At 65.6% G+C, this 14943-nt stretch overlaps 3 protein-coding genes across 4 annotated transcripts; 1 reads left to right on the top strand and 2 right to left on the bottom strand.

The window, feature by feature from the left end:
• Positions 1-3661, top strand: MSS51 (MSS51 mitochondrial translational activator). The gene is made up of 6 exons (XM_027738018.2): positions 1-825; positions 1118-1273; positions 1490-1614; positions 1792-2355; positions 3001-3094; positions 3175-3661. Exons 1-6 carry the CDS (start codon positions 536-538, stop codon positions 3455-3457), a joined length of 1512 nt encoding a protein of 503 aa, XP_027593819.1. The 5' UTR covers positions 1-535; the 3' UTR covers positions 3458-3661.
• A 1-nt stretch (position 3662) lies between these two features.
• Positions 3663-10979, bottom strand: LOC113996769 (cytoplasmic phosphatidylinositol transfer protein 1-like). 2 transcript variants are annotated; one of them, XM_027738022.2, is made up of 10 exons: positions 10950-10979; positions 9662-9774; positions 8512-8660; positions 6785-6873; positions 6593-6600; positions 5986-6057; positions 5805-5900; positions 5562-5717; positions 5421-5484; positions 3663-4560 (listed from the first exon to the last, which is right to left on the bottom strand). In XM_027738022.2, the coding sequence occupies exons 2-10, from the start codon at positions 9707-9709 to the stop codon at positions 4295-4297; spliced, it is 948 nt and encodes a 315-aa protein (XP_027593823.1). In that variant the 5' UTR covers positions 9710-9774; positions 10950-10979; the 3' UTR covers positions 3663-4294. The 2 variants fall into 2 exon arrangements, with proteins under 2 accessions (XP_027593823.1, XP_027593824.1); XM_027738023.2 differs by lacking the exon at positions 3663-4560 and adding an exon at positions 4564-5004.
• Positions 10980-13067: 2088 nt separating this feature from the next.
• Positions 13068-14906, bottom strand: LOC113996767 (myeloid-associated differentiation marker homolog). Its single transcript, XM_027738019.2, has one exon. It carries the CDS (start codon positions 14547-14549, stop codon positions 13320-13322), a length of 1230 nt encoding a protein of 409 aa, XP_027593820.2. The 5' UTR covers positions 14550-14906; the 3' UTR covers positions 13068-13319.
• Between the last annotated feature and the right edge of the window lie 37 nt (positions 14907-14943).

The following is a 14943-nucleotide window of genomic DNA, read 5'->3' as shown; positions in this document are numbered from 1 at the left end:
CGGGCTCCCCCCGAGCCCACCCGTGTGTCCTGGCACACGAGGCTGCAGGGAGGGTCACGGTGCCCCTGCAGCACTCCAGCTGCTGCCCCAGCCCCACTGTGGCCCCTCACCCCTCCTGGCGGAGTCTGTGGTGCCCACCCAGCCACTCCCTCACACCCCACTGGGGGCCCTGAGGGGGTTAGAGGGGCGTCCCCGCAGGCCAGGCTGGGGTGGGGACCCCACGGCCCCATGGTGACAAGGGGTCCCAGGGGCTTGGGCAGCCCCCCGAGATCCCCCCAGTTGTGCAGTGTGGCACATTAGGGGGGCTTGGGGGACCCCACCGCCACCACCGCGGCTTTCGGGGCGGGAGCCGGACCCCCGGAGCGGGTTGGCCCGTTCCCGGGGAGGGGATGCCCAGAATAGCTCCGCTATCCGATTCCCGCTGGAGGGGCCTCGTTCCCCCTAGGGGCTGACATTTGAGCCCGGCAGCGGCACAGACTGTCTGGACTTCCCGGAATCTCCCGGCACCGCCGTGGCCCCCCGGGACGAGCAGGGGATGGCGGGCGGGAGGCGCCGTGGGGGCGGTGGGCGGCGGGGGGGACCCCAGCAGCACACGGGGACCCCCCAGCCAGCCCCGCCGCCCGCACCCCTCTGCCCTGCAGCCCCCACGGCCCAGCCAGCAGGCGCTGCCCCCAAAGCCGGCCGCCCCAAGAAGGTCGTGGAGGAGCGGGCGGCGAGGGCTCCGGACGTGGACTCGCTGGGCTTCCAGGCCATGGACCGCAACGTGCCGGGGCTGTCCCACGTCATCCTAAAGAAGCTCAACATGGAGAGCTACGAGGACTACAAGTGAGTGAGCACTCATGGGTGCACGTTCCCCACCCCGCCCCGGCCAGGCCATCCCATGTGTCCCCCTACAGCTGGTGTGTCTCTCCTGGCTCATCCCACCCTCCCGGCCCAGCCCATATGTGGGCTCTGATGGGCTCCTGGGTGCACCCCTCCAGGGATCCCAGCTCCCCATCCCCACCCAGGCCAGGATACTCCTGGCTGGAGATAAAAATCCTGGCAGGCTCGGAGGCAGGACATCAGCCCCACTGTGGTTGCAGTGGGCTGGATCCTGCTCACCCCCCAACATGTGCAGGTCTGCCATGGACGGGAGGAAGAGCGGCAGCGATTTCGGCATCCGGACCTACTTTGACATGTTCCAGAAGATGGAGGACACCTTCAAGTTTTGTGCTGAATGCAAGAAGCTCCCTGATGCCCTCCCTGACCCCAAAAGCCTCCGACGTTGCAAGAGGTATGGAAGGGATGGTCTGATGGCACAGGGATGGATCCATCCCTCGCTTCCAGCCCAGTGGCTGGAGTGCAGTGAGGGGTGTCTGGCCCCAGCGCCCACCTTCAACCTGAGGGCACCCCCAAAACAGTGACACAGCCCTGGGAGGGGGTGAGCCAGGCTCAGCAGGACAGATCCTGCCCCCTTCCCCATGGCTGGGCTTGCTGCTTGTCTGCCCAGGTGCCAAAACGTGTACTACTGTGGCGTGGCATGCCAGCGTGCCAACTGGCCACTGCACAAGAAGTTCTGCAAGAAGCTGAAGCTGGTGGCCCTGGATCGGTTGGTGGAGTGGCTCGTCTTCACAGGTTGGACACATCCCCCCCAGCCTGCCTGACCCCCATCCCGGGCTGCAGAGGTCCCATGGTGGGATGCAGGGTCCCTCCCCCAGCCCCTCTCCTCTAGCACTCCTACAGCACAGGTGGGATGGGCAGCCTGAGCTGTGGGGCCACCACTGCGCCCTCCAGCCTTCTCCCTACCTCCAGGAGACATCCCCTTCCCCACGGAGACCTGGACAAAACCCGCCCGGGATGTGAAGGGCTGGGAGGACTGGTTCTCCATGCAGGAGCAGCTGGAGGAGAAGCTGGGTGCCATCGTGGCCGGGCGGTACATGACCCTGCTCTGGGCTAACGCTGGGAAGCCCCGGCCGGAGGACGGGGAGCTGCGCCAGTCCATCCGGCGCCTGGTCACCGACTTCCACTCACGGCCGCTCACCATCGGCCTGGGGCTGCGGCTTTTCGGCATCGACCCCCTTGCCAAGCCCCTCACCGTGCACGTGGTGGGGGCCTCCCACGTGGAGACCCTCAATACCCGGCCGACGGACTACGACGAGCTGACACGGATGTTTCCAGGGCACCAGGGCATGGAGATGGTGATGGTGGGTGTGGACGTGGTGGACGGACCCATCATGAGGCCACCCCTGGCCACGCCAGCGCCCCGGGGAAGGGTCTATCTCAGCAGCTACAAGGGGCTCTACCACGACTTCTGGGAAAGCCACGTGGAGACCAAGCTGGCTGCCCGTCCTGACCTGGTGGTGGGATTTCACCCAGGTGAGTGCCTGTGCTGTGAAGAGGCTGGACCCTCACACCTGGGAGCAGGACATCCCCGCAGGGCACAGGATAGAGACTCGGGAACCACCCTGAGCACCCTGAAGCACCCGGGGCTGAGCCTGCAGGTGGCTTGGGACATGCCCAGGGCTTTGCAGCGAGGTACAGTGGGCAGCTGCAGTGATCCCCTGGGATGTGGCTGCCTCGTCCCCTACCAGGCACTCATTGTCCTGCCTGTGTCACCCACCTGCTGGTCAGAGGGGTCCCTGCCAGTGCTTGGTGCTGTGCTCAGCGCAGGACCCAGAGTGCCCCCTGTGCTGGTGGGGAGCCAGACCTCACCTTGCTGAGGGTTTCCAAACATTATCACCAGTACCACCATGTGCCCTGGGGTCCCTAGCATGGAGTGGGTGCAGTTGGAGATGGCTTTCCCCAGCTCCACACATCTGTCTCCCCATGTTCCCAGATGTCTCCCATGTCCCCAGTGTCCCACCATGTCCCCACCTGGCAGATGGACTCAAGGATCTCCATGTACCTCTCCTCCACCTGCCTCAGCTCCTGGAGGCAGCGCAGCCTCGAGTTCACCTCTGCCTTCTGTGGGGCCGGGGTGGGATGGGAGGGGGTGGAGCTCTCACTGCTGTGACCCCACAGGTTTCCACGCCTGCCCAGACCTGCTGGCGGGGTGGCTGCCCACCCTGCTGCTGCTGCGGGACTATGGCCTGCCCGTGCTCTTCACTGTGTACAGGTGAGCGCAGCCCCACAGCCCCACGGCCCCTGAACCGGCACAGCTGCCCGGTGACAGGCCTGTCCTCCACTCTCCCACAGCGAGCAGGAGCTGAAGGCCTCCCTGCAGATCCTCGTGGAGCTCGAGACACACATCGTGGGCTACGCCAGCAACCCCTTTGCCTCCCTGCGGCCCGAGCAGGTCTACTCCAGCCCCAACAAGGCACCTGTCTACTGCAGCTCCCACTACATTGCCCTGCTGGGAGCAGAGGCGTCTGCTGTGCCAGGGGCCGAGGGGCTGGAGGATGATGATGATGGCTGGCAGGGAGGGGAGCCCAGTGCTGCTGCTGCTGTGGGTGGGGGCATCACCCCCGTGCTGGGCTGATCCCGCACAGTCAGCACCGTCCTACCTGCCCTGCCCAGCTGCCCCCCAGCCCTCGCTGCCCCATCCCAGGACCTCATCTCCCCATCCCAGGATCAGCGATCCAGCCATCCCTCACTGCACACATCCAGTCCTGGGGGAACGCAGCACCCTGGCACAGGCATGGCACCCCTCCACAGCGCCAAATAAACCCCTGCCAGCAACCGGCCGCCGTGTCTCAAGCTTTATTTCCAAAAAGGCCGTTGTTTTCCCAAACAAAACGAGGGGCTGAGCCCACCCCAGCCCCCTCCCAGGCAGCCACAGCCTCTGGAGGGACAGTGAAGGGGACCCCGACTGTGGGACCAGCCGTGCACGGGGCTGTGCAGCCCCCAGGGTCCTGCGGGGAGCCCCAGCCCAGCGCCCTGTCGCCTGTCACTGTCACCTGCACTGTGCTCTTGCATTGGTGCCTACCCTGCAGGGCACTGCTCCAGCCTGGCACTTCCTACCAGCCTGGCCACGGCCGGCGGGCACCAGTTGGCACCTCCCCACTGCTCTCCAGCCTCGATGGCCCCTGCAGACACCAGGGTGGGTGGGGCTGAAGGAACCGGCTCCTGCAGCACTGCCCGACACTGCCAGGGACCCACACGGGCCTGGTGTCCTCTCCTGGTGCAGCCAGCGGGTGTGGCACGGCAGCGGTGGCACTGACCTGCCTGGGCACCCGCAATGGCTCAGGGAGGCCAGCACCCCCCCGGGGCTCCCAGCGCCCCGACGGCGGGTCCCTCCCTGGGGTCGGTGCCTGTCGGAGGGGCCGTGGTGGGCGGTGGAGCTGGCACAGTCCAGCACGGTGTGGCACTGCCAGCATCACTCGGCGCCAGTGCGCTCCCGCAGCGCAGGCAGCGTCAGGGTCTCCGGCGCCGACTTCTTCCGCGGGCGAGTCTTGGGGGGAGCGAGGAACTCGGGGGCCTCGTCGCTGAGGGGGGTGGAGGGGGCGCTGGCAGGGGCCGAGTGCGTGGCCGTCGGCTGCCCCACCTCGCTGACCGAGATGGTAGGTGCCACCAGGCCGATGAGCTCGTTGGTGGCCTCCTGTGTCTCCTGCTCGTAGCGCCGCACGTCCTCCATCGTCATCCCTGCTGAGCACAGCCGGGCTTGGGGCCGCTCGGCACGGCCGCGTCCTGCACCCCCTCATCCCGGGGCAGCCTGCGCCCTGCACCTCGGCTCCCCGCCGAGCTGGGGGACGGGCTGGGGACAAGGGCACAGGCAGGGAAGGGGAAGCCGGACAGCGCAGCCAGCCACCCGCTCCGGCACCAGCCCAGCCAGCAGCGGGGAAGGGATGGACAGGCAGCGCAGGCAGGGGACACGTGGGGAGGGCAGCCAGGAGGGGGGACCCTCTGCCGTGGGGTGCAGGGGGGGCACAAGCTCCCCTGCCTGCACCTGCCCGCAGGCAGCGTGGCGGGGTCTGGAGTGTCCGGCCCTGGCAGGCAGCGGGAGTTAGGGGTGCTGGCTCCCCAGCTTTTGGTTTGTGGCCACTTGCATCTGAGTCTCGAAGGCCCGGACCTCTTCCAGGGACATGTCTGGAAGGCAGAGAGCCACTCACCAGGACGGCCCTGCTTCCCGCCAGCACCCGCCACCGGCTGTCACCAAACCCGGGGCTCCCATCCCTGTGTCTGTGCTTGGCAGCGCCTGCAGTGAGTGTTCCTGCCAGACAGGGAGGGGTGCAGGCAGTGCAGGCAGCAGGCTGGGACCCCTCTCCCTGTCCCCCCCAGGTGTGCAGCAGAGCAGGCAGCATGCAGGGTGCAGGCAGGGGTGAGGGCAAGGGGAGTGGAACAGAGCAGGCAGAGCAGGCAGTGCAGGCAGCAGGGGAGCTGGAGGAAGAGTGGGAGCTGCCAATGGGGTTAGTGGCATCAGCAGTTAGACCTGCAGCCCCCTCCCAGCACGGGGACCGTGTGCCCCCCTCCCCATCAGCACCAGGGTGACCCCCCAGACTCACCGCACCACTCGTCCACCCAGGCGAACGCCTGCCGGTGCCCGATCAGCAGGATGTCCCGGATCACCTGCACCGCACCAGGGGGGTCAGCACCCTGTCACTGTCCCCACAACATCCGCCCAGCCCAGCTTGGATGCCCCTCACCTTGTGCACAAACTGCTCCACCCGCGTCTGCAGCCCCCACACCTCGAACTTGACGCTCACCAGTTTGTAGGAGCACATGATGGGCTTGGTGTGCTGGCGCCAGCCCTCCCGCAGCGGCCCCCGGCCCGTCTTGGCTGAGCTGAAGAATCGGGGGTCCTGGGGGGATCAGGCAGAGCAGGGCCATGAGGCCCCCCAGGACAGAGGGGTGGCCCCAGGGAGCCCCCTCGTCCCCGACCGTGGTACCTCCAGGCTGCGGTAGTAGCGCTCAGGGATCTCGTCGAAGGCAATGTCCAGGAAAGAGACCTCGTGGTCGCCCAGGATTTTGTCACTGTGGAAGATCTGGGAAGGGGAGGGAAGGTGAGTGACATGGACCATGTGGCCCCTGTGATGAGTTTGCCAGGGCTCAGCTGTGGTGCACACTCACGTTCTCACTGTCCCCGCAGTTGTCCTCGTACTTGGTCTCGATGTAGATGGAGAATTTGGGCAGGAAGGAGCACTGCAGGGAGTGGCTATCAGCTGGTCCCCAAGGGATGCCTGTTCTGAAGGACACCCACTCCCAGGGACACCTACCCAAGGGATGCCCATCCCCAAGTACACCTATCCTGAGGGACACTCATCCAAAGGACACCCTGCCCCAAGGGACATCCAGATCAAGGGACACCCAGCCCAAGGGACACCCGCCTCCAAGGATGACCATCCTCAAGGGATGCCCATCCCCGAGGACATGCACCCCAGGAACACCCAATCCTAAGTGACACCCACCCCAAGGGATCTCCAGACCCAGGGACACCCATCCCCAAAGACACTCACCTCAAGGGACACCCACCTCAGGGACACCCGGCCCCAAGGGACTCCCACCCCCAGGGGACACTCAGCCCCAAGAGATGCCCAGTCCCAAGGACACCCAATCCTAAGGGACACCCATCCTCAAGGGACGACCCACCCCAAGGGGGATGCCCACCCCAGTGCCCCGTCCCCAGCCATGCCAGGTGCTGGGGAAGGGGTCAGGTCCCCCCGTGCCACCTCCTTACCGTGTACTCTGCAGAGACACCGTGGCACATCAGCATTGTGGGGTGGCATGACCGGGTGGCACCATGGGGGAGAGGGGGAGCAGTGAGGCCAGGGGCAGAGGCCATGGCCAGGCTCCTGGCAGCCCATGGCCCCTGCCGGGGAGGGACAGGGTTCCTGGCAGTGCCCACCCCCATGCCGTTCCCGGGGCTCACCAGTGATGGTGTAGGGGTAGTAGTTCCAGGCCTTCTCAGTGATGTAGAAGATTCGGGGGGTCACTGCCCGTGCCCAGCTCGGCAGTTTGCTGCAGGGGACCATGGGGAGAGGACCCTCAGGGCAGGACATGGCTGGTGCCACCCAGCCCCGCACCACCAAACACAGCCTGGCTCTGGGACCCCCATCCCCTCCCCAGGACACCCACCTCCACCTCAGATCCTCCCCATGCAACCTCACCTCAACCCCAGGATTCCCTCACCTGCACCCCATCACTGCCCAGGAACACCTGCCACCTCCCCAGGACCCTCATCTGTACCCCAGGATCGCCACCTGCACCTCAGGACACTCCCAGTGATCCCTGCCGTCTCCCCAGGACCCTCATCTCTACCCCAGGCCCCCAGGGACCCTCACCTGCACCCTAGGACCTCATGTGCACCTCCAAACCCTTCCCAGAGACCCCCATTACCTCCTCGGGACCCTCACTCTGCCCTAGCTCCCCCCCATGCACCTTCACCTCCCCTCAGGATCCCCCTAGGGATGCTCAGCTGTACCCCATCACCCCAGGGACACCGACCACCTCCTCCGGACCCACATCTGCACCTCAGGACACTTTCATCTCCCAAAGACTGTCACCACCACCCCAGCACCCCCCCTCAGAGACCCCTTGTCACCTCCCCAGCACCATCACCTCCACCCCAGGGCCCCCTCAGGGATCCATGCCAACTCTCCAGGACCCTCAATCTCCACCCCAAGACTCTCATCTCCTCCCCAATGTCCCCATCCTCTCCCCAAAACCACCTCCCTCTCCCCAGCCCCTTGTCCCCACCCCAAGAGACCCCCACCCCTCTTCCTGGACTGTCACTCCTTCCCCAGGACCCCTCCACCTCCTCAGGACCAGGAGCCCAGGGTGGTCCCATCCCCCTCCCAGCACCCTGGGCAGGAGCAGGCCCCCAGAGGAGCCAGGAGGTGAGTTTTGATTAATTTTCAGGCATTATAAGTACCTGCCCTGATAGGGAAATCGTGAATGAGGCAGCTAAAAATAACCTGTCTCACGCCAGTGGCTCCCTGTCAGGAGCAGGCACTGGGGGGGACATGAGGACAGCAGTGCCAGGGGCCAGCCCCACGGGCACCTGGGGCTGTGTCAGGGGACATGGGGACACCTCCAGGGCCTGGGCATTGCGGAGCCCCTCACCCAGGCACCTACTGGTACCTGAGATGGGTGACCAGCAGAGAGGGGTGGATGTCCTGAGATGGGTGCGCCCCAGAAGAAGGGTGCAGCCCACCAGAGAAGGGGTGCACCCCAAGGAAGATGGGTGCACTGTAGGAGATAGCCCCCAGGAAGTTGGATGCACTACTATGAAGATGGGTGCACCCTGGTCAATAACCCCCAAGGACGAGTGCAGCCCCTGAAGGTGGTATATACCTGGGAGATGGGTACAGCCCAGGTGACAAGTGCAGCCCCCCAAGAGAAGTGCACCCCAGGAGATGGGTACACCCTGGGAGTTAGGTGCACCCCCCAAAGTTGGGTGCAGGTCTCAAAGATGGGTGCATTCTAGGACTTGGGGGCACCCCTGGGAGATGATGGCAGCACCCCTGGGAGATGTGTGCAGCCACACTGCAGGCTGTCCAGGACTCAGAAAGGATGTTCTTCAGGAATTTTGTAGGGAAGATTGGCTCCCTGCTCACAGTGCCCACCCAGCACCCCTTGGCGGAGCCGCCGGCTCACCTGGAGAGGTGGACACGCTTCTCAGTGAACTGGCCAGGGCCGTGGACGGGGTCCTCGTGGGGCTCGTTCTTCACCACCTCCACGCCCTCGCCCTTCTCGCTCTCCTGGTGGCTGTGCTTGCTGATGGTGTAGAGCTGCCCCACACGGTACTGCAACCACAATGCCCGGCCTCAGTGCCAGCAGCCCCGCTGACCACCCGGCACAGCCACGCTGCCCAGAGGGGAAACTGAGGCGTGGAGCAAGAGGTGGCAGAGCCTGAGCCCTGCAGTGGACAGGGGGTTCCTGGGGCACCCTCTTTGACCCCCACGTCCCTGGGCTGCTTCAGCACCTGTGTCCTGCTCTCCCAGCTCAGCAAACCACCTGGGAGCCAGGGAAAACTGTATCTATATGATATATGTGGGTATGGATATCTCATCTATATAATGATATGTGTGTTTGGTGATGCAGCCGCGCGATAAGGGTTTGATTGTTCCACTGAAGATCCCATCCATCACCCCAACGCCAGCGCGATCTTATCACCCCTCTCTGCCTAAATTAAAACCTTCCCCACATGCCAAGAGCAAAACACTGTCCAGGGAGGGTTGGCACTGTCCAGGGTGGGCACTGCTGCAGCTCCTTGCCCCCCAAATGTCCCTGTCAGCTCCAGATGCTCATGAGAGACCTTTGGCCAGGGATGGTCCAGCTGTCCACACTGTTTGCCGATGGGATTCGGGCTCCCTGCTGAAGCAGGGATTGAGCTTGTGCTCCCTGTTGGAGCAGCTGCAGTGCCATGGGTATCCAAAACCCCAGTGCCCTCTGCCTGTTGACTCATCCCGTGGTCCTGGGACTGCCCAGGTGCTGCTGTTGGGCTCTGTGCCCCCACATCACTGTGCCCAGGGATGGGATGTTCCCCTGCCCGCACCCCAAATTACAGCTCAGCCCTCGCATGGAGCATCCTGAGCCCAGCGTTACCAAAGCACACACCGGTCCCTGCCACGAGCTGTGCCACGGGACAGCAAAGGGGGTCACTTTGTCCCTCTCAGGGGAGGACCCTGATCCCCTGGCGCTGCATTCCTGTGGGTACAGGACCACCACACACAGCCCCCTCCATACTGACACTCACGAGACACCCCTGTTCCTGCCAGCCCCGGTCCCGGTGCCCCCCGCTTACCTCCTCGGTGGTGAGCGGCATGCAGATGCGGTACTCCTTGATGAGCATGGTGACACGGGCACGGCGGGCACGGCGGGGGTCAGGCGGAGGCGCCGGCGGGGGCACAGCTCATGCTGGAGGGACGCGGGGGACGCGGTGACCGGGAGCGCGGGGGACGCGCCGCTGCCTCCCACGCTCCCATCCCATCACCCCACGCTCGAAGCAGCCGCCCCGCTCCCGGTGACTTCACGAGCCGTTGCCATGGCAGTAGCGTGAGGTCACCCGTGCGAGGAGCAGCCTGGGTCTACCCAGCCGGGGACACCCCGGTACCCCAAAACCCTCCCGCCGTTAACCCTTGCCCTGCCTGGCAGACGCCAGTGCCTTGGAGCACACGCGTCCCCCCAAAATACTGTGCCATCCCTTCGGGGTGCCACGTCCCCACCCGACTGCAGTGGGCAGCACAGCGAGAGGGTCGCAGGGACACGGGGATGGGGTCAGACCTGCCCGATGCTCCTGGGGACCCCACTCTGGGCACCCACAGTCTACCGTGCCCTGAAGAGCTGCTCTCGGGGAGCACTCCTGATCACCCTGGTGCCGGACATCCCTTCTCTGGGCAGGAGTTGAATCCCCTTCCCGAGGCTGTCCCCCAACACCCGTCCTGGCCAGCACCCGTCACAGCTAGCACCCACCGCGGGGCTGGGGATGCTCAGGGTGAGTAACGGGGCAGCCCAGGGGGTTCCTGGCCCTGGTCCCCAGTTCCACAGGACAGGGAGGGGACGTAAGTCGCCCTGAAAGTCACCCTGAATGGGGTATCAGGCCTTGGAGGGAGCAGGGGTCTTGTCTGCGGGCAGCTTGTCCAGCTGGGGACACAGAGAGATCCCTGGGGGGACAGGGGCAGAGGGGGCACAAAGCCATCCTTGGGGGCACTGGGGAACACGGGAGTATTCCTGGGGCTACAGAGGCATTTGGGGACACAGGGGCATCCCTAGGGGACACAGGGACACCTTGCTAACAGGGTTAGTGGCAGATTGAGGGAAGCCGAAAGCCTCGCCGGGGGGTCCCGGTACCGGAGGCAGAGGCAGCCCCGGCATGAGGGAAAGGACCCGCCGAGGACCCACCGGAGCACGGCGTCCCGCGACCCATCCCGGTACCGGGGCAGCTCAGACCGGCCCGAGGGGCTGGGGCCGCCCACCGTGGGGGGAAAAGTGGGAGCCCCCCAGGCCGGGCTCCGCCGCCCCTTCCCCACCGCTCCCCCCGGCCGCCTCCCCCGCGGGGCCGGGGTCCCGCCGCCCCCGCCGCCCGCACTCACCGGCCCGCGGCGGTGCCCGCTCCCCGCCGCCGCCGTGCCCCGGCCGTCCCGGGCCGTGCGCAGGAACGAGCCGCCCCCCGCACCGCCCCCCGCGCCGCGGCACACCGACCCCTAGGGGGAGGAATGCACCGCACCGGCACCGGCACCGGCACCGCACCGGCACCGGCACTGCACTGGCACCAGCACCGGCACCGGCACCGCACCGGCACCGGCACTGCACTGGCACCGGCACCGGCACCGGCACCGGCACTGCACTGGCACCGGCACCGCACTGGCACCACGCCGGCATCGGCACCGCACCGGGACCCTACCGGCACCACACCGGCACCTCAGCGGCACCGGCATCGCATGGCACCGGCGTTGCACCGGCAGTGGCAGTGCACCGGCGCTGTCCCCGGCACAACACTGCACCGCACCACGCTGGCACCGGCACTGCACCGCAGTGACAGCAGCACCAGCACTGGCACTGCACTGGCAATGGCACCGCAGCGGCACCGCGGCCCCATGGCACGGCACCGAGAGGCCCTCTGGCACGGCGTGGCACAGCACCGGGGCTCCCGTGGCACAGCACAGACCGGCACTGGGGCACGCCTGGCAAGGCACAGCACAGCACTGCACCGGGGCCTCCTGCACCCACCAAGTCTCAGGTCCTCCCAGAGACCCTCAGCACCCACCCTGTGCCACAGCTGGGAGGTGCCCTGGGGTCCCATCAAGGCACTGAGCCCCGACTCCTGGGTTCCTGGGCTGGACTCCCACTGGGAACTCCCCAGATCTCCTCCAGCCACTCACCTGCACCCCACTGCCAGCCCAGCCCCTGCTCCCTCAGCCCCACCACACCCCACGTGCCAGCACTGCCCGTGTGCCACCCCCAGCCAAACGTGTTACTGGCACAGCTCATCACCAGCCACACCACTGCTTCCCCATGCTTCCCAGCTTCCCCGTGCTTCCCAGCCTCCTTCCTCTGGGAATTTCCATCATCTTGGGCATCATCAATATCCACACTCAGGTGCTGCACCAGGCTGTGCCTCTCCACTGCCATTTTCCTGTTATTTCCCCCCAAAATTCTGCCGTTCCCTCTAGCCCCGCTGCCTGGGGTGCAGGGGAGCAGCCCATCGTGCCACAGTGATGGCCACTGTGGGGACATGGACCGGGCAATGGGGACACCCACCAGGCCACTCTACATTGCTGTCTCTGAAGGTGCTGTGACCCCACAGTGCAGTGGCCCTGGCAAAGAGCATGGAGGTCCCACCTGCCCAGGCACCAGGGCACCCATGGGCTCTTTCGTGGTGGCTGGTTTTTGCCATCTCCTGATGGTGGGGACCCTACTCTGTGTCACCCTGAGAGCCCCAAGGCAGGAGTGATGGACCCTGACACGGCTCTGGCAGTCCCGAGGCAGCAGTGATGGCCCCGGGCTGTGGCCAGGGCAAGCAGTGGCATAAGGAACGGCGTGGGGACAGTGGCCCCAAAACCTTCCGGGGTGCCCCATGGGCACCCATCCCACATCCGGGAGCACAGTGCCAGGACTCTGCCTGCGGGCATGCCTTCCCCTGCCTTCACTGCACTGTTGCCTCTTTTCAGCCTGCAGTGCCACCATCTCCCTGGTGCCATGTGTCAGTACCACCAGCTCTGATGGCACTGGGTGACAGCCACCCCTCTGCCCCATTTTCCCCCAGGGAGGGGGAGTTTACCCCCAAAGGGTAAACAGCAGGCACAGGGCTCCTGCCCACGTGGCTGGGACCAAACCCAGCAGGGCTCCAGCTGGGGTGACTGTGGCGGTGACAAGGACCCCGTAGTGCTGGTGACAAGAACCTGGCAGGCTCTCAGAACCCCCCCAGCAGCCACATTCCTCCTGAACCTGTTTGACAGGGCCCCGTGCAGGTGCCAAGGAAAAGGCATCCGGGTTGGGCTTTTCCTGGTCATGCCCTGCTTCACTCCGGTGCCAAGTCAACAAGGAGGAGAAGGAGTATTTGCTGAAGCCTGGTGCCCTCCCATACTTCTGCTGCTGTCCCCCAGAGTCACCCGTGGCCCCAAATGCTGCTGGTGCCCCACAGTTTCTCACCCCCCTGGGAGGATCCTGAAGAAAACTGAGAAGGGGAAGAAAGAGGAGGCAGAAACAAGTGAAAAATTACCCAATTTAATCCCAAAGCCCCCCCAAGCTCCAGGGTTTCAGTAGTCCCCTGTGGCCCCCCCAGCCCCCTACCTGTGCAGCCCATGGGGCCCCCGGCTGAGCACACCCCGGGAGTGCCTCACAGCTCTGCTTTGGCGCAGGGAGAAGGAGCTTTCCAAGGCATCCAGCCTCTTCCTCTGCTCCACCGGCATCCCCACGCTGGGACCCAGCCCTCAACCCAGTCCTCACCCCACCCAGAGCCCTTAGGAAGGTGTCCTGATGAAGACCATCCTGCTGGAGTAGACCAGGTCCACCAAGTAGGCGATGAGGTTGAAGATGGTGAGGAAGGTGACCCCCAGGTGCTTGTCCCACGGGCAGCCCCTGCCACAGTCACTGGGACGGCCCTTTCCCTTGAAGCTGTAGAGGGGCCAGAGGACGGTGGCAGTGATGTACATCAGCAGGGCCAGGAAGCTGTACCCCACCAGCACCTTGTCCAGCGGGCAGGGAATGTAGGCGAGGCACCGGCCGATGGTGAAGATGATGATGAGGAGGGTGAAGATGAAGCAGATGGAGTAGACAGCCACACACCACATCAGGCCGGGTTCCTTATTGTATTCATCCAGCAAGGAGAAGATAAGACAAGCCACGTAGGCTTCGAAGACCTTGAGGAGCCCAGGCACAGTGGAGAGGAAGCTGCTGATGTCCCCGGGCTTGGCACGGGTCAGTCCCACCTCGACGGCGTAGGCGAGGAAGCAGAGGAAGGAGGTGGTGGTGGCCACAGCCTGCCGGGCACACTTGCTGCTGCTGCAGGGGCTGCTGATGAAGGTGGCAGGGAAGACCACCGAGGTGGTGAAGACCATCAGCACCGCCAGCATGGAGAAAGCCGAGGTGAAATCATCCCAGGAGAGTGGCAGCATGGGGTAGAGCTCCAGCAGCTCCAGCAGCAGCACCAGCAGCGTCACGATGAAGCAGAAGCACCAGGTGAACATGCACCACGTCCCAAAGGGACCCCCGAAGTTCCCCGTGGAGGCCACCAGGCTGAAGGTGAGGCAGGACAGCACGACGGCGCAGAGCCGGGCAATGCCCACCCAGGAGGTGAGGGCGAGCAGGTTCACCCTCGCCATGGTCCCGCCGGCGCTCCCGGCCACGCCGCACGCCCCAGAACCGGTGCTGCCGGCAGCCGCTCTTATCTGGGTGCTGGGGCTGAGGGGTGGGGCACAGGGCAGGGAGCTGCCAGCCCCTCCAAGCCACTTGTGCTGAGGACCCCCAGCTGCTGCCACCAGCACCGCGCACGGCCGGCCCGGTGGCTGCTGGGGGCTGGCGGCCACGCCGGCAGGTGGATCATTAACGCGGGGCCGGGCAAAGGGTGCCGGTGCTGGCGGTGATGCCGAGCCCCACGGCGGGGCTGGGGCAGGCAGGAAACACCCTGTGCCACCGTCCTGGCACCGTGCCCCAGCCCTGCCCACAGCAGGAGGCACAAAGGGGCCTTTCATGCACCCCAGGAGTACTGGGGGGACCACCTGGACACCCCATCCCCACAGAGTGCCAGGGTTGGATGCCAGCAGGGCAGCACCCACTGGGCCCACCTGAAGGGGTTGGGGGCTGAACCCTCTGGCAGGGGGGTGCCACAGCTGGGTGTAGCCCCCTCACATCCTTGCAGGCGACACCTCCACACCCCTCTGACACCTCCACACACCTCTGGCACCTCCACACCCCTCCTGGCACCTCCACAACCTGATAAGTGGCTCAAAGTCCACCTGTGCCAGCTGCTATCACAGGGCAGGACGGGTGAGGTGACCATGGGGAGGGCACCCACACCCTGCCCACCCCGGCACACCCCACGGGCAGCACCCCCACCTGCCCAGGGTGCCTGGGGGAGTCTCATCC

The sequence above is a fragment of the Pipra filicauda genome, unplaced genomic scaffold, assembly GCF_003945595.2.
Source record: "Pipra filicauda isolate LSUMZ 115617 unplaced genomic scaffold, ASM394559v2 scaffold319_size1146426_pilon, whole genome shotgun sequence".
In the NCBI taxonomy this organism is placed as follows: domain Eukaryota; kingdom Metazoa; phylum Chordata; class Aves; order Passeriformes; family Pipridae; genus Pipra; species Pipra filicauda.
The sequence above is the reverse complement of the archived record's forward strand: the minus strand, read 5'-3'. Positions and strand labels throughout refer to the sequence as shown.